Raw genomic sequence first — 18,788 nt, 5'->3', positions numbered from 1 at the left:
CACTGGATTGACTCTTTACAGGGAAAGGACAACACCGGCTTACATAGTCAGAATTATTTACCTTATGAATCAAGATGTTTCAAGACTCAAAAATATGCTGTTTTAAATACTGGCATTTATGATTCAATAGAGAATGTTTTCATTTAGCAAGATTTAAAGAGATCTAAATTTCAAAAAGTGTTGTCCGAATTACATTTTAATGTGAGTTTTCAGTCAATAGGCAACAATTCTTTACATGAACAATTCATATTCTCAAAACTGTTTTTCCCCTCCTGATTATTAACGTAATTATTATTTACATTTCTCTCCGAAATTAATAAACTTTTTTTCTTTCCTTTTTTGCATTTATCTGTAATTAAAGATTGTTCACGTTTTTTCATAAGTGCATGCAGAGAGGCAATAGCTGACATGTTGGTAACTCCCTCTGCTGATGTACATTATTTGATTTGCATGCAACCTATACAGTGTAATACAAGTTGATATTTATATTTGGTTGAGTCAGGTGTTATGTGATACTCAGCGCAGTGTCTGTGTTTTAAGAAATTAATTCCAGGGGGAGGGCACAGCGAGCTGGAATCCTGTCCTATTAAACCCTTCCCTCTGTAGCCCCTTGCTTTGAGAGACAGGGAGGACAGAGTGCTAACCTTTCTTTCATTTCCTTACTTTCCATTTCTCTGTGCCACCTTGTTCACTAGAATACATGACAACAGGGATGGACCCAACCAAGATGGGGGTCGGAAGGGCCATTGCTGTACTGACTTCAGGTGGTGATGCCCTAGGTAAGCAGGAAGTAGGTGGTCTGCCTCTATCATATTCTGTTGGTCTAGTCCAGGGTACCTTTAGTAGCCTTCTTACACCCAAGTGTGTAGAGAATATAGATATTATGATGGACTCATAAATTGTGTCCAAAGAAAGCATTGAGGAGTGAACCTGAAACTAAAGTTGGAGAGAGAACTTGCAGTGCCTGAATGAACAATCATACATCATGGTGTATATGTGGAGATGTATTGACTATGTTTGCAGTAAAACTCATAAACACTATTTGTTTTTGTTTTTTTGCTTGCCATCAGATTTGGTGAAATTATTCAGATATTCGTAGGTCATATTTGAATAGACAAAGCCAGTTATCTCGGTCTCTATGAGAATATTCTGCTCTAGCAAGAATGTCAGACAATCTCAGTGCAAGCACTATATTGCATGTTTACAATCTGTTGATAACGACAACCTCCTTTTTGTAAGTTGCTCTGGATAGAAGCATCTGTTAAATGCATTAAATGTAAATGAAAAACTTGATATGAGCTGAAACGATCTGATAATGGTAAATAGAACATTAATTACACTTTTTTTTTTTTTAAATGAAAGGAGTCAGATGAAAAGGACAAAAATATACAGATGGCAGCAACAACAAGATTCTACTACTGTCCTCTGATCTTCTCAGCTTTGGTCCTCTATAGGGTCATTGCTCATGTAGCCTTTAGCATTAGCATGTACTTCTTGTCACCTACCTTCCTATTTTTATAATTTTGTGCTATATTTAGTGCCAGTGACCTTATTGAATGACTTGAGGTTATGTAGAGGCTTTTCCACAGCTGCTAACTATTAAAAATAGAGACACCGATGCAGTTTTGTAAACAACACAGTCTTAACACCTTTGCATTTTAGTAGAGATTACAGAATGCATAGGATAAGAAAAAAGCTACACCAGAGCTGTTTCTGATCAAGTACTAAGATGCAATGTCAGGTTAGTCATTTTCCCATTGCAATACTTTCACAGTACATCTGTGGTAATTTGTACTTTCTACTATATATATATATATATATATATATATATTTTTTTTTTTTGTGTGTGTGTGAGAATTTCCACAATAAAAGAGGATGTACAGTTCACAAGAAACACTCTTATGTCTGTCCAGATATACTGTACCTCCATATGTTTCAGTTGTCCACTTGTCTGTTGTAGGAATGAATGCAGCTGTGAGAGCCACTGTCAGGGTAGGCTTGTACACTGGAGCTAAAGTTTTCTTTGTTCATGAGGTATAGTAAATAATAATAATATCAATAAATGAAAAATGTTGTATTGATAAAAACCGTATACTCATATAGGAACATCCAGTATAAATGTGTGTATATACACTGATCAGCCACAACATTTAAACCACTGACAGGTGGTTACAATGGCACCTGTCAATGGGTGGGATATATTAGGCAGCAAGTGAACAGTCAGTTCTTGAATTTCATGTGTTGGATCCGGGAAAAAAGGGCAAGCGTGAGGATCTGAATGACTTTGACAAGGGCTAGACAACTGGGCCAGAGCATCTCCAAAACACCAGGTCTTGTGGGGTGTTTCCGGTTGCAGTGGTTGGTACCTACCAAAAGTGGTCCAAGGAAGGACAACTGGTGAACTGGCAACAGGGTTATGGGCGCCCAAGGCTCATTGATGCATGTGGGGAGGGAAGGCTAGCCCATCTGGTCTAATCCCATAGAAGAGATAAGCGCACATTGCTTAAAAACTTAATGCTGGCCATAATAGAAAGGTGTCAGAACACAGTGCATCGCAGCTTACTGCGTCAGCGTAGCCGCAGACCAGTCAGAGTACCCATGCTGACCCCAGTCCACCGCCAAAAGCACCTATAAATGGGCACGTGAGCGTCAGATCTGGACCATGGAGCAATGGAAGAAGGTGGCCTAGTCTGATGAATCACATTTTCTTTTAGATCATGTGGATTGCCGGGTGTATGTGCATCATTTATCTGCGGATGAGATGGCAGCAGGATGCAATGGGAAGAATGCAGGCCGGTGGGGGCAGTGTGATGCTCTGGGCAATGTTCTGCTGGGAAACCTTGTGTCCTGGCATTCATGTGGATGTTACTTTGACACGTACCAACTACTTAAAGATTGTTGCAGACCATGTACACCCCTTCATGGCAACGGTATTCCCTGATGCCAGTGGCCTCTTTCAGCAGGATAATGCGCTCTGCCACACTGCAAAAATTGCTCAGAAACGGTTTGAGGAACATAACAAAGAGTTAAATGTGTTGATTTTGTCCTCCAAATTCCCCAGATCTCAATCTGATTGAGCATCTAGGGGAGTTGCTGGACCAACAAGTCTGATCCATGTAGGCTCCACCTCACAACTTACAGGACTTGGTGCCAGCTACCACAGGACCTTCAGAGGCCTTGACAGGTCAGAGCTGTTTTGGCGGCACGAGGGGGACCTACACGCTATTAGGCTGGTGGTTTTAATGTTGCGGCTAATCGGTGTATACTGTATACAGTATATGTATGTGTGTGTATGTACAGTGTGTGTGTGTGTATATGTATATATATATATATATATATATACATACATACATACATACATACACTGGTGGCCAAAAGTTTGGAATATTGTACATATTTTGCTGTTTTGGAAGGAAATTGTTACATTCACCGAAGTGGCATTCAACTGATCACAAAGTATAGTCAGGACATTACTGATGTAAAAAAAAGCACCTTCACTATTTCAAAAAGTAATTTTTTTATCAAATCTAGATGGGCCCTATTTCCATCACTCCAACACCTTATCCTTTTTTTTTCCTCCCCCTTTCTCCCCAATTTTTTGGAATGGCCAATTCCCACTACTTACTAGGTCCTTGTGGTGGCGCGGTTACTCACCTCAATTCGGGTGGTGGAGGACGACAAGTCTCAGTTGCCTCTACTTCTGAGACCGTCAATCCATGCATTTTATCATGCGGCTTGATGTGCATGGCACCGCAGAGACTCACAGAATGTGGAGGCTCATGCTACTCTCCGTGATACATGCATAATCATGCACCCCATTGAGAGTGAGAACAACTTAATTGTGACCACAAGGAGGTTGTGACTTATGTGACTCTACCCTCCCTAGCAACCGGGCCAATTTGGTTGCTTGGGAGACCTGGCTGGAGTCACTCAGCACACCCTGGTTTTGAATTCATGACTCCAGGGGTGGTAGTCCTGATGTACAACTAAACAAGAGGATAAGTATATCAGAGTCTCCAGTTTGAGAAATAGATACATCACATGTCCTCAGCAGACAGCTTCATTGAATTCTACCCACTCAACACTAGTTTTATGTACAACAGTAAAGAGAAGACTCAGGGGTGCAGGCCTTATGGCAAGAATTGCAAAGAAAATACACTTTTGAAACAGAAAACAGAAACTGCACATGGAGGATTTTTTGATGAGAACTCTTTGAAGTAGTCAAATTGTAAAAGTAATGTTTAATGTTATTAATGTCCTGACTATACATCGCGATCAGTAGAATGGCATTTTGGTGAATAAAAGTACCAATTTCTTTCCATAAGAGCAAAATCTGTACATTATACCAAACTATTGGCAGCCAGTGTGTGTGTATGTATGTATGTATGTATGTATGTATATATGTGTATATATGTATATGTTTATATATATTACACCTCATACATATGTACTGTATATACATATTATAGGGAAAACAGGAAATAATTGTATAAAATCTGAATATATAGTTGTAAGTCTGACTATATAAATATCAATCTGAATATATAAATTTAAGTCTGAATATGTATTTATAAAATCACTTTGTGATCAAGATTATTGATAGACAAGCTCTAATTTCCCATATGTGACTAAAACGGTTAACATGCTTAATATAATTATTTGTTTTACACCATGATTGTCATAATAAGACATAATAAGACTTTTTAACAAGTGCTTTTTTGTTTTGTTTTTTCAATAAATGTTTAAGTTTTTTAATTATTTATTCTGCTTCATCAATTTAATTGCTGGCCATTGCGGCCAGGATTTGGAAGCCTAAGGGTTATTTCCACAAAAGCAGTTCAAAATGGCAGACATCTCTAATTATTTTATAGAATTACACAATTTCCTTTATCGCTTTTCATAAGAACAGCTTAATCTCTTTAATTACAGTACACGTTTTATTCAAGAACAACTGTCTTTGATCATGCCTGGCCATCTAATTTATAACTATATATTGAGATTTATGGGGAAATTAATATTTGCAACTATATGTACAGTATAATCAGAGTTATATTCATATACCGGTACTACAACTTACAACCAAATATTCAGACTTACAACTATATATTCAGGATTTACAACTAAATATTCAGGATTTACAATTATGTATTCAGATTCATTTATTCTGTATATTCAGACTTACAACTCTTTAAACAGCATTTACATGTATATATTCTGATTTATACATAAGTTCTTGTAATTACAACTATATATTCAGGATTTATATTTATACTGTATTTTCAGATTTTATAAAATTATTTCCTGTTTGGCTCCCCATAATATATCAATAAAAGTGTGTGTGTGTGTGTGTGTGTATGTGCATGAATATATTAAAAGTAATAATACATTTGTGTCTATTGTTCATGCCAATCACATCTTAATTGTGTCTTACAAATTAGGACTGTTATGAAGAAACGTGTAGATAAACATCTACACATTGGAAAGAAGCCTTGTGGCTCTGTTTTGTTAACAGTGTTGTTGGTTGTCATGTGCAGGGTTATCAGGGATTGGTTGACGGAGGGGATCATATCCGCCCCGCTACCTGGGAGAGTGTGTCCATGATGCTACAGCTGGTAAATCTGCACTATCAAATGCTACAATTAATTAACTTCACCACAGTCTCTCACAGCTCCTCCCTTACAGTGTTTTTGATTTCGATAAAACTCTGAAAAGTACACTGAGCAATGGCAGAAGAAAAAGTGAACGAAACATACAAGTATCCCAAACAGAGACAGTATTAGTATTTCCTCACAAGAAGACTTAGAAGCAAATGTATTTTATTGAGGGTAATTTCCTGACAGTCTATTTTCTTTTTCCTCTGTCTCTCTGAAGGGTGGTACAGTCATTGGCAGTGCCCGCTGTAAGGATTTCCAGACCAGGGAGGGGCGTCTGAAGGCTGCTAACAATCTCGTCAAGCTGGACATCACCAACCTTTGTGTAATTGGTGGAGATGGCAGTTTGACTGGTGCCAACATATTTCGCACTGAGTGGAGTGACTTGCTCAAAGATCTAGTCAGTAAAGGTAACCTGCAATGTTTTCCACAAAATAAGACAAAAGACTGATCTGTAATAAATCTGTAATATTGAAACCTTTTTAGTGTTAAATATAGTGTTGCATTGACTAATGGCATCTGTGTATCTGTGTAATGAATTGTTGTCCCAAGTAATTGATTACCTAATACATGTTACAGAAACTACTACAAACTCAAATCTGTACTTTTTGTAGTTATTGGTGTATGGTGTATATTTATTTACACTTCACACCAGGGTCCTTGTCACTCTGTTGGGGTTAATTTTGCTATTATGACCAGCTGAATTGTTATTATGCTTTTTATACACACTACCCTAAGCAGAGAAATATTCTCAAGTGACAGTCATGTTCTTCATGGGTCATTTGCACAGGTCAGATCACCAAGGAGGAGGCCAAGGCTTCATCTCATCTGAATATCGTAGGCATGGTTGGCTCTATTGACAATGACTTCTGTGGAACGGACATGACCATCGGTACAGACTCAGCCTTGCATCGCATCATTGAGGTGGTGGACAGCATCACCACAACTGCACAGAGGTCATTAATATGCACTATGAATCAATGCATGATCTTCAGTGTTCTCTGATTTAATTTTTTAGGCATTTGTCCCTAAATTCTGCTTTTGATGTCTTTGCTCTGACCCACAGCCACCAACGTGCTTTCATCCTGGAGGTCATGGGAAGACACTGTGGGTAAGAACGTGTGGGTATGTGAGTGTGCTTATTCATGCATCTGGGTCCACCAAAGTGAGCTTTTATACCTAGATCCCCTAAGACCCAGACCAAGATCATTACCAGACCCCCCTAAGTAGCCATTCTGAGAAATTGTATTTTGGTAAATTTTCTGTATTGTGTGCCAACTTGTGGTTGGTTATTATCAGCTTTAGTACACTGGAAATGTAATGCAGTTTTGTATGAAAATATAAGCTTAGACCCAGTCCCAAAGCAAGGCCTAGTGTATAGTATGTGGGCTTGAGAAGTTTAAAGACAGAGACTCCAATGCCCAAATATTTGATGTAATTTAGAGCATGTGTGGTTTCAAAGAATCTCCCATTAAATTATTTGAAATGGAGTTTTGTATTTTGTTGAGTTGTTCAATATTTCTGGTGTGTATGTTTCAGTTACCTAGCTCTCGTTACTGCTCTTTCATGTGGTGCTGACTGGGTGTTTATTCCCGAGATGCCCCCAGATGACGGCTGGGAGGAGCACTTGTGTAGAAGACTCACAGAGGTACATTAGGAGACAACACAAAATACGTTCAAAGGTTACACAGTTGTTGCATTGGTTATCTCAATTGTTTACAACCAGTTCTTCTCTGTCAGTATTCATTTTTCAAGTTGGCTTGAAGCATCTTCATGTAAGTGACCCTAACCCCCATGTCTTTATTGATCTTTTTATTTATATTAACAGTGCAGATTGGAAAAAGCACAATGCTTAGGAGGCGTTTACCAATGCAACTGTTTTAGCGAACCCTGTGTTTGGTTGATAAATGGTTTACATATTTCTCACACAATTCTGCTTCCAACTATACAGTACGTGAGTTCTTTCTGCCATGTCTTAACCATGGCAATCTTTGTTTTCTCCTAACAGACCAGAAACATGGGTTCTCGTCTAAATGTCATCATTGTGGCTGAGGGAGCAATCAATAAACAGGGGGAACCAATCACTTGTGATCAGCTAAAAGATGTAATTTATCCCCTCTCACTATATTAACCATTCTCTGACTTATAAAAGGTACCAGTATAGCATCATAACAGGTACAATTTTGTTATATCTATCTATTCTGGCACAGCTGGTGACAAAGAGGCTGGGCTTTGATACTCGTGCCACCATCCTGGGTCATGTGCAGAGAGGTGGAACTCCCTCAGCCTTTGACAGAGTGCTGGTGAGTTTACATTTGTTTTATATTAGTCATTCTTTATCTCTCTTTTCCCTCCAATTTCTTTCACCCCTTTTTATGTCAATTCAGTATAAAGGGATAATTCACCCAAAAATGAAAATTCTCTCATCATTTACTCACCTCATGCCATCCCAGATGTGTATGATTTTGATCCTTCTCCAAAACACAAACAAAGATTTTTAGAAGAATATCTTAGCTCTGTATGTCCACAAAATGCAAGTGAATGGTGACCAGAACTTTGAAAGTCCAAAAAAGTGGTTAAATCCATGTCTTATGGTCTGTTTCTCACCCATACCGATCATATCACTTTAGAAGATATGAACTTAACCACTTGAGCCTTATGGATTACTTTTCTGCTGCCTTTATGTCCTTTTTGGACCTTCCGAGTTCTGGTCACCATTCATTTCCACTGTGAGGACAAATAGTGTTGAGATATTCTCCTAAAATCGTAATTTGTGTTCTGAAGAAGAAAGAAATTCATACACATCTGGGCATTTTTGGGTCAACTATCCCTTTAAATGTGTGTATTTGCTGTATATCAGGGTAGTAGGATGGGTGTGGAGGCGGTCATGGCTCTTCTGGAAGCCACTCCAGAAACTCCTGCCTGTGTGGTCAGTCTCACTGGGAATCAGGCTGTCAGACTCCCTCTCATGGAGTGTGTGCAAGTGGTGTGTATAAACACATCAAATTTTATATAGAGATCCACTATTGAGGATTACATTGAACTACAACAAATGATTTATTTCTCTTTCTCAGAACTCTCATTTTCTTTATCCAAACTATAGACCAAGGATGTTACTGTTGCTATGAAAGAGAGTCGATTTGATGATGCTGTAAAACTCAGGGGAAAGTATGTTTAGAAATGTCTCTATTTTTCTCTAGCTGATATTTGCTTTTAAAACAAGGAATTGCCTTGAATAAAAAATTTTAAAGCATCTAATGATGCATGAATGTCTGTCTGTGCAGGAGTTTTGAGAATAACTGGAACACATATAAACTGTTGGCCCATGTGCGGGTTCCAGACACAAAGGTGAGTAAAAATATTGAATAACAATTTTTTTTTTCTTTTTTCTTTCTTTCTGACATCATATTTAGTTGTGCATCTACTTTTCAATGTACACCTTTTTCTTCATCAGAGTAACATTAATGTGGCTATTATGAATGTGGGTGCTCCCTGCGCTGGAATGAATGCAGCTGTGCGTGCAGCTGTCAGGATCGGTATTATCCAGGGCCACAACATGCTGGCAATTCACGATGGCTTCGAAGGTTTGGCTCAGGAAAAGGTAAGTAGCCATGCAGTGTGCAGTGACACCTTGTGGGTTGGATGCAGAATCATTCAATACAATAATTTTCAGTTACAGATGCTATTCTAGAAATGTACTATTCACAATCAGCCATGATTAATTTAATCCAAGAGTAAAAGTGTCCAATAACAAGCTGGGAAAAAATTACTGAGTGCTCCTTTAAAGGCATTTGCATATGATGCTAACAGTGCTTCACCCCTTATTGGAATCCAATGTAAAATCATGAGAAGCCAGTGAAGTGATGGATACACAAGTACTGTAAGATTCATGTATTAATGGTGGGTTTTTTAAAATTATAATTAACTATTTTTATTGACTTCATACAACAACTTAAATAAACATAACAGAAACAGTGTAACCAAATTATATTAAATTATAACCCTTCCCCCAAAAAATAAACATACCAATACAATGTTTAAATCTTTCTTCCATAGTCTCTTGATAGAAGTTAAAGCTCCTTCCCCCCAGTCTCTGAATTAACAGGGAGTAATAAACTGATGCCTCATGACCTTTTCCAAAAGCAGTGATCACCTCTCCCAGAGTATCTGCTGCTTTAGGGGGGTGTATGCTACTCCAAAAAATAGAACTGAGCAGGTGGCACCGCTGTAAATACCTAAAGCACTAACACCTGGGAATCCCAAAATGTTGAACCATATTTTCAAAGAATCCACACTCCACCCTCATATAGGTCACCGAGCGTATTAACCTCTAACCTAATCCCCACTCTGACCAGCAGAAAGGGGAATTTTTAATACAAAATTATGGGATCATCCATATGCTTGAGACTACATTTAAATAAATATCTGAATTAAACACTCTGGACACATTTGTCAATACATAGTGCAAATGCGAGATAATGGGGTGTAACTTAACTTCTCCAGTTAGTTTGATAGAAAGGCTTTGTAATGGCGAAATAGGGGCAAAGACATCCTGTTCAATACAAAACCAGGTAGGGGCTCTCTCAGGTGGAAGCGTCCAATGAGCCAAATGTCTGAGACCGAATGCATAATAATAAAATGAAATCTTGGGTAGGCCTAGTCCACATTTGTCAATCAACCTATGTAATTTACTGAAATGTAATCTGGGATATTTACCATTCCAAATGAAGGACTTCGCTATGCTAACAAATTGCTTGAAATAAGATAGGGGGACATCTACAGGGAGAGATTGTAGCAGGTAGTTGAATTTTAATAACATTAACCTTCCCAGTAATAGATAAATGAAATGAAGCCCACCTGCACACATCGGTCGAAATACTTTTTTATTAAAGGGTCAAAATTAATTCTAATCACACAAATTAGCTGTTAATAAAATACCCAAATACTTAATGCCCTGTTTGGGCCACTGGAAATTGCATGGCTGAAAAGCTGTTACTCGGCGGTACATTGTCAGAGCAAAGCTTCGGATTTTGATCAATTCACTCTGTATCATGAGAATTTAGAAAAGGAATTAATAATTCTATGGAGGCAAGGCATACTGTAGATCTAGTAGGGTTGGAGACAAATAATCAAATATCATCTGCATAAAGCAAAGGCTTATGTGCCACACCTTCTGCCACCACCCCTGGAAATCATCTTCCCTTCTCATCGCGGCTGCTAATGGTTTAAAAAAACTAAATAAATAAAGGTGTATATATACTACTTTGAAGATGCTAAAATATAACATCGTTTTGATTTATTTCAGATTTTGTTTAGTCACAACATAATTCCCATATTTCCATTTCTATTATTTCATAGTTGTGATGACTTTACTATTATTCTAAAATGTGAAAAAATAATGAATCAGTGACCCTAAACGTTTGAACGGTAGTGTGTATGTATTAGTTCTGGTCCTCGAAACTGATTGGATGGGAGACGTTCCATGAGCACTGATGGTCTGACACCATCAGCTCTCGGACGATTCACTGTGTGTGTATTACTCCGCTTGTGTTCGTGCCTTTCTAAACTAAAGCTTTGGATATAAAGTGTCTGCCAAATGAATTAATCAAATGTAAAGTGTAAGAGCAGTGCAGTGCAGATCTGTTAAGAGCTGTTTTTTTTTTTTACATTACATATGTTAGCAGCAGGTGACGGCGAAAGATCATCTTTGTGTGTAATATGAGCCAGTTAGGTGACTTGAAGTGAATCTGCGTCAGCCGTTTACATACAACAGCTCTTCTTGATTGCTTACTACACTTACTACAATACACTACTAAAGCTAGGAAATAGCTTTAAACGGCTTTAAACGAACAACTTCAGCATTATGGCTCATCACAGCTGAGATACACAACAGACTGATTAATTACACAATGGGTGCTGTTTAAAATGACAGAGGACGTTGCGGTTTCTATAGTGATCAACTCTTGCGCACTGGCTACTGCGAAATAGGTATAAATACCCCCTCTTGGATGCTATTTTTCCACTGAGAAAGCTGACCTTCAGAAAGCTGACAGCATCTCTGCTTGGGTGTGGCAACAGGTGATCGCAAATGCTCCCCCCCCCCCCCACCACACACACACACACACACACACACACACACACACATCCATCCAATAACTTGTTCGAAACAGCACAAGCCCTGGTACTATTTCTGAAGTGACATTTTTAATTACTAATGGAGGCTTGGATGCATCATTTGGTTTGAACCAGCAACGGCAGATTCCGTTCTGCCGTGTAAGAAAGTAGTTCCATGCACAAATGAGTTTATGACTGTACTCAAGTTTTCCTAATTTTTTAAAATTTAGTTGTACTTGTGTACTGTTGTATACAAGCAATATCACCCTCACAATCATGCTATATGGCCCTAAATCAGCACTGCTGTGATTTAACTACGGCACTCGGCCTGCGGTCGAATCACAGCAGTGCTGATGTAGGACCATATCGCACTCTTGCTTGTGTGATATTGCTTAAATAAAAATAAAAAAATATATATAACATATGTAGATGGATAGATAAAAAAACGGCCTGTTCAGTTTTCTCGGACTGTCAATTAAATGTTCATTGATCTGGCCCATTCGGCCGTTGCTGGAATAGATGCCCTAATCACTCTAATGATTTGCAAGATATATTCCACAAAACAAACTATCCAATAGGAGGCATAAGTACAAAGAACATGTGGAGACCTCCACAAACCTTCCCAAAGGATTGAAACTTCACAAAATAAACTCCAGCCGCTATGTGGAACCAACACAAAAAGAATCAATGGCGGCGATCAGCTTCCTCGTATGGTCCAGTGAATGTTCAGTGAGTCAGGTTAAGAGCATCACACAATCAGGGCTGGACTGGCAATCTGGCATACTGGGCATTATCCCAGTGGGCCGACGCACTTTGGAGCCGATCATGGCCGGACTGGCCAGCAGGAGAACCGATCGGGAAACGTGCCGAATGGGCCGCGATAAGCAAAAATTAGCCGCCACATTATGCGGAATGGACCACAAAACGGCACCGCGATATGCTGAAAAGGATGGCGAACAACCCCCCACCCCACCCTGCTCAACAACATTGAAATCCAGGGCCGATTTCTCTTCCCAGTCCAGCACTACACACAATAACTTACTCATTCCAATTACTTTATGAAGGACATCAGTTGACCAGGAACATCAGTGCAAAAGCGACCTTCCATTGATGTAAAAGTTTCTTGCATTCCTTGAATCGATCACACTTCTCTCTAGTCGAATTCGCAAAGTCTAGGAACAAGAAAATGCAGTGTTTTTTCCAAGAAAGCCTACTCCTCGCCTCACGTAACACTTGTTCTTTATCGGATAATCTCAGAAATTTGGTCAGAATTGATCGAGGCCTGCCTCCCTCCACAGCTAGCTGAGAAGGAACCCTGTGAGCTCACTCGATTTCCAGCTTATGGCCTGTTATATCAAGCAGATTTGGAAGGAGCCCATCCAGGAATTTCACCATATCCTGACCCTCCTCGGCTTCAGGAATTCCGAAAATGTGGACGTTATTCCGCCAGCTATGGTTCTCCATGTCCTCCAACTTCTCCAACCATGTCCTTCACTGCACCCTGTCAGCATTGCCGATATGTTCAACATCTCTTGCCACATTTCCCACATCTCTCCAACTAAATCAACTCCCAGGCTCGGGGCCTGCTCGGGGGTGTCAGCTTGAGCATGTTAGTGTCTTTTAATGTCTCCAGAGCTCGAGGATTTTGAAATCTTTAACATATTGTCCTCCTAGGACAGTTATGGAACAGTGTATCGAATCTCACCAGTTTCTGTCATTAAAACTAACAATGTGCGCAGAGCTCGCTGTTCACATGTCCGATCCTCGCATGGTGTCATAGGACTCTATTAATGGTGTTTTAATGTTCCTAGATTGAGCCAATTACTTGGAACAATGTTGGAGATTGGACAGGAAAAGGTGGCTCGGTATTGGGTACCAAAAGGTACTGTTCACGCCTTTTAGAATGTCATACTTTCTGACTTCTTTATCATCCTTTGTAATATCTTTTCTTACTCTTCTGTTTATTCAGAGTATTACCTGGAAAGTACATGGAGGAGATCAGCTTAAATATTGCAAAGTACAATATTCATGCTCTGGTCATCATTGGGGGTTTTGAGGCAAGTGAATTACTTATTGTTCTTAACTGTGTCCTAACTAAATGAATACATATTCTGTCGAAATGACTGACCAAGACCATTTTCATATTTTTCTTATCAGGCATTTACAGGAGGCTTGGAGATGGTCCAAGGCAGAGAGAAGTTTGAAGAGTTGTGTATTCCCATGGTGGTCATTCCTGCTACTGTTTCTAACAATGTGCCAGGCTCAGACTTCAGCATTGGAGCTGACACTGCCCTTAACACCATCACTACGGTTAGAAATAACACACTCACATGCTCTAATATAAAGTATATGTAGATCGTTATATTCAGTTGGTCATGTCCTCACATAATTCCTCATCCTGCTGTAGACCTGTGACAGGATCAAGCAGTCTGCAGCGGGCACTAAGCGCCGTGTGTTCATCATTGAGACTATGGGAGGATACTGCGGCTACCTAGCAACAATGTCTGGCCTCGCCGCAGGAGCTGATGCTGCTTATATATATGAAGAGAAATTTGGCATTCGTGACTTGGAGGTAAACTCGTAAAGCACTTTGAACAAACATGGGCTCCAAGAGTCGTGTTCTTTCATAGAAGAACAAATTGCACCACTCTATTTGAAATTCTCCAAATAATTTTTGTGTACAGAGCAATGTGGAGCATCTTGTTGAGAAGATGAAGACTACTGTTAAGAGAGGCCTAATTCTCAGGTTTGTGTCTTTCAGTGTTGATACATTTCTAAAGGTAACATTTTAGTTTTCACCTTTAGGTTGACTTCTTTAATTAAAGGGACAGTTCATCCAAAAATGAAAAGTCTCTCATCATTTACTTACACTCATGCCATCCCAGATGTGTGTGACAAAGATTTTTAGAAGAATATCTCAGCTCCGTACATCCATACAATGCAAGTGATTGGTGACCAAAATTTTGAAGCTCCAAAAAGTACAAAGCAGCATCAATGTAATCTATAAGAATCCAGTGGTTTAATCCATGTTTCCAGACATGATATGATTGGTGTAGTTTAGAAACAGATCAATATTTAAGTCCTTTTTTGCTATAAATCCCCACCTTTGACCAGCCCCGACCAGTAGGTGGCAATGTTCATGAAGAATGCCAATTGCCAAAAAACGAATGTAGAAGAATGTAGAAGTAGAACTGAAAGTATAAATATCGAAATATTTTTCACCCACACCTATTAAATCACTTCTGAAGAAATGGATTAAACCACTGGAGACTGTTATGCTGCCTTTATGTGCTTTTTGGATCTTCTGGACACTATTCACTTGCACGGGATGGACCAACAGAATATTCTTCATTTGTGTTCTGCAGGAGAGAAAAAAATTCACACACACATCTGGTATAGCATTAGGGTGAGTAAATTATGGGAGAATTTTTTTTTTTTTTGGATGAATTATCCCTTTAATTATCAGGTTTATATTAAAATTAACCTCCATCAATAGCATCTGTTGCACATGGTGTCACTTACCACAGAAAATAATAGTAGTGGTCTCCCTTCAAAAATAAAATTTTGATAACTTTACAGCTCAAATATCAGAAGATGAATTATGAGAAAAGAGAATGCTTTAACAAATAAGCTTCACACTTGTCCCATTAAAGTACATTATCGGGGACCTCAGTAGCTCAACAAGTAAAGACGCTGACTACCACAACTGGAGTCGCAAGTTCGAATCCAGGGTGTGCTGAGTGACTCCAGTCAGGCTTCCTATGCAACCAATTGACCAGGTTGCTAGGGTGGGTAGAGTCACGTTGGGTTAACCTCCTTGTGGTCGCTATTATGTGGTTTGCTTTTGGTGGGGCGTGTGGTGAGTTGTGCGTGGATGCCAATAGTGTGAAACCACCAAACACACTATGTCCGCGGTTGCCTGTCTCAAACTCTAAGGCAACTGAGATTGGTCCTCCAACACCCAGATTGAAGCGAGTCACTACGGCACCTCGAGGACTTAGAGTGCATTGGGAATTGGGCATTCCAAATTGGGGAGAAAAGGGGAGAGAAAAAGAAGGGGAAAAAATTCATTATTTTTGTTTTTACTAAATGGGCGACGATTCGAATGCCATAGATGCTGTCCTTAAAGCCTTTATTTAACCCTATTCAATTTAACCTAGAATATTTTTTTTAACTGGAAGAAACAACACCTCTTAACCAACATGTCTTCTAGAAATGAGAACAGCAATGCCAACTACACCACTGATTTCATCTTTAACCTGTACTCAGAGGAGGGAAAAGGCGTCTTTGACTGCCGCAAGAATGTCCTCGGCCATATGCAGCAAGTAAGAGGCTTGACAAAAACCTGAGAATTTCAGTCAAACTGCAGCATATACATTTATTAGATGTTTAAAGGTGCAGCGTGACATTTCTGCACCACTAGCAGCACCAAACAGATTTCCTAAAATAATAAGTGTTTCCATACACTCCCTCCATCTGCCATTATTCTGACAATTAATTGGTTGAGTACATATTGCCATGTCAGGCTGCTGAAACAAATAGATTGCAATTTAATTTGGTACTGCTTGTGGCACAGCAATTACACGCTGCTCCTTTTAAGGTTCTCACAAATTTTGGTTTATAGGGTGGCACCCCAACTCCTTTTGACAGAAACTTTGCTACCAAGATGGGTGCCAAGTCCGTTCTCTGGCTGACAGAGAAACTGAAGGAATGTTATAGACATGGTGAGAATGACTTCAAACAAATGAATATTTCAGATCTAAATGCTTATTTAACTTTAAATAAAAAGCTTGTATTTTAGATTTCGCTAAGACATTTTTGACTGTCTGTAGGCCGAATCTTTGCCAACACTCCAGACTCTGTGTGTGTGTTGGGCATGAGGAAGAGAGGACTTGTGTTCCAGCCACTGGGTGAACTGAAGGAGCAGACAGATTTTGAGTAAGAATCCTCCATTATCCATTATATTCAGTAGATCCATATAATCCAGATTTAGGCTGAAACAGAAGTTTGCTGTAACAAACACATCCCTCATTTCACTATCCTCCTCAGAAGTCACAATGCTTTTTTCTTTGCCCTAGACACCGTATTCCAAAGAGCCAGTGGTGGTTGAAGCTGAGGCCTATAATGAAGATCTTGGCCAAGTACAAGATTAATCTGGACACCTCCGAGCATGCTCTTATGGAGCATGTTATTAGCAAGAATGCTCCAGTAAACATGTCTCTTTCAAAGTAGTTACGAGCATGAATGAGCATCTCACTTATGGAACAACTGGTGATCTTAAATTTATTATATCTCAGTTGTCTTATCATCTACCGTACTTATAATTATTTGTTTGCCTACATGTCTCTTATTATTTTGTTTGTATAAATGATATCTATGGTAAACAGTATCACAATATGTGAATAAAAATAGTATTATTGCCCTCGTCTTTTTATTTAAGAATGTCATTTTATTGGAAAGGAGGGAATCCTCTTTGTAGTTTATAGACAGTATTCGGGAACAGCATGTTACTACTTAAATCTTCGAGAAGGACCAAAGGACATACTGTATATGCTATCAAGATCAGCAAGGATGTGGTTGACAGCCTAAATGTTGCTGCATATACAGCTAAACTTACCAAGGACAGACAATATTAACCTCATCATCTGTGTTAAAGTGACATCTGAAGCAGAAGGCAACACGTTGTTAAAGGTCAAACCTATTTGAATAGTTAGTGTGAACATTCAAAGGTCAAATGCTAGCACTGACTCCAGAGTAAACATATGGCATCATAAATGCTGCGTACTGATTACCATTAATTCTAATATGATGTATTCTCTACGTTTTATAATTGAACCATGCTGCACAAATAAATTTGTCATTTTCTATTAACTACTTTTCCTAGCATGCTTAATTAAAGACAATGTTGACACCGTAGATAAAATTGTATAATGTATACAAAACTAATATATAGAGACTAAAAAGTTTGAAAAAAGTATGTGATAAAAATAAATAATACTTAATAAAAATATTTTTTATGTTAAATTACAATGTGATTTGACAGGGATGACAAATTTTATTTTCTATTTGTGATGGAGTGCAAAATGCTTAGCATTACCCCACTTCTCACACATTTCACAGTCTCATAGTCTGAATAATTACCCATTGAATACCCTTATAACTTATAACAGCTTATAATAAATGAGGAACATATTTATATTTATTACTATTAGTGTGTAATAATTGTATGCATTATACTGTATTTTATGTTGTGTTATTTACAAGATATAAAGGTATGAACAACTCAATGCATACTGATATACAATTTTCTCTGAAAAGTTGACTGAAAGCACTGTACGGTGAAACATCAGGCAAGTATTAATCACAAACATCCCGATGATTCTTCATTAAACAAGCTATTTTCACCACCAGATGTTAGTCATGAATGGATCTTCCTCAACTATTACTATATTAAATCAATCCGTTTTTTCTTTGTTGTCCATAACAACAACCACCAGACCTTGTCTGGGAGTGAATGGCTGAGATGTTCTTATAAGCACTTAAAGGTGCACATAGTATTTTTTCCTCATTTATAAAGATTAACTTCTAAAGAAATAAATTTTACTTTTGAAAAATATGTATAAAATCACGAACACTGACTTTATAAAAGCTGTTTTGTTCTACATGGAGAAGGTCCACTCACGGGGCTGCCATGTTTATTATCACATGACCATCCAAATCTCAGTAACCACCTTGTTATTGGCAGGGTTGGGAGGGTTACTTTTGAAATGTATTCCACTACAGATTACAGAATACATGCTGTAAAATGTAATTTGTAATGTATTCCGTTAGATTACTCTAGGTCAGTAATGTATTCTAAATACTTTGGATTACTTAAGCACTGGTAGATGTTTTCACTTGTTTTGACTATAAAAACTCAGTAAGACAAAATACACATGTTAAAAATACATTCTGTTCTGAAAACATAAATATCGTATGCAGTGTTGTTCTAAAACAAGATAAATCAAATCGATCTTGTTTTAA

General features: G+C 38.5%; 1 protein-coding gene across 1 annotated transcript; it reads left to right on the top strand.

Annotated features, from left to right (window-relative positions):
• Positions 1-592: 592 nt before the first annotated feature.
• On the top strand, positions 593-17,586 carry pfkma (phosphofructokinase, muscle a). Its single transcript, XM_052105715.1, has 22 exons — positions 593-779; positions 1,961-2,034; positions 5,535-5,612; positions 5,872-6,061; positions 6,442-6,607; positions 6,718-6,762; positions 7,191-7,299; positions 7,660-7,755; positions 7,862-7,954; positions 8,512-8,637; positions 8,755-8,819; positions 8,936-8,999; positions 9,106-9,252; positions 13,577-13,647; positions 13,735-13,822; positions 13,923-14,075; positions 14,173-14,337; positions 14,450-14,511; positions 15,979-16,090; positions 16,390-16,489; positions 16,598-16,703; positions 16,844-17,586. The coding sequence occupies exons 1-22, from the start codon at positions 701-703 to the stop codon at positions 16,995-16,997; spliced, it is 2,343 nt and encodes a 780-aa protein (XP_051961675.1). The 5' UTR covers positions 593-700; the 3' UTR covers positions 16,998-17,586.
• Positions 17,587-18,788: the final 1,202 nt, after the last annotated feature.

This window comes from Xyrauchen texanus, chromosome 35 (genome assembly GCF_025860055.1).
Source record: "Xyrauchen texanus isolate HMW12.3.18 chromosome 35, RBS_HiC_50CHRs, whole genome shotgun sequence".
NCBI lineage: Eukaryota > Metazoa > Chordata > Actinopteri > Cypriniformes > Catostomidae > Xyrauchen > Xyrauchen texanus.
The sequence above is the reverse complement of the archived record's forward strand: the minus strand, read 5'-3'. Positions and strand labels throughout refer to the sequence as shown.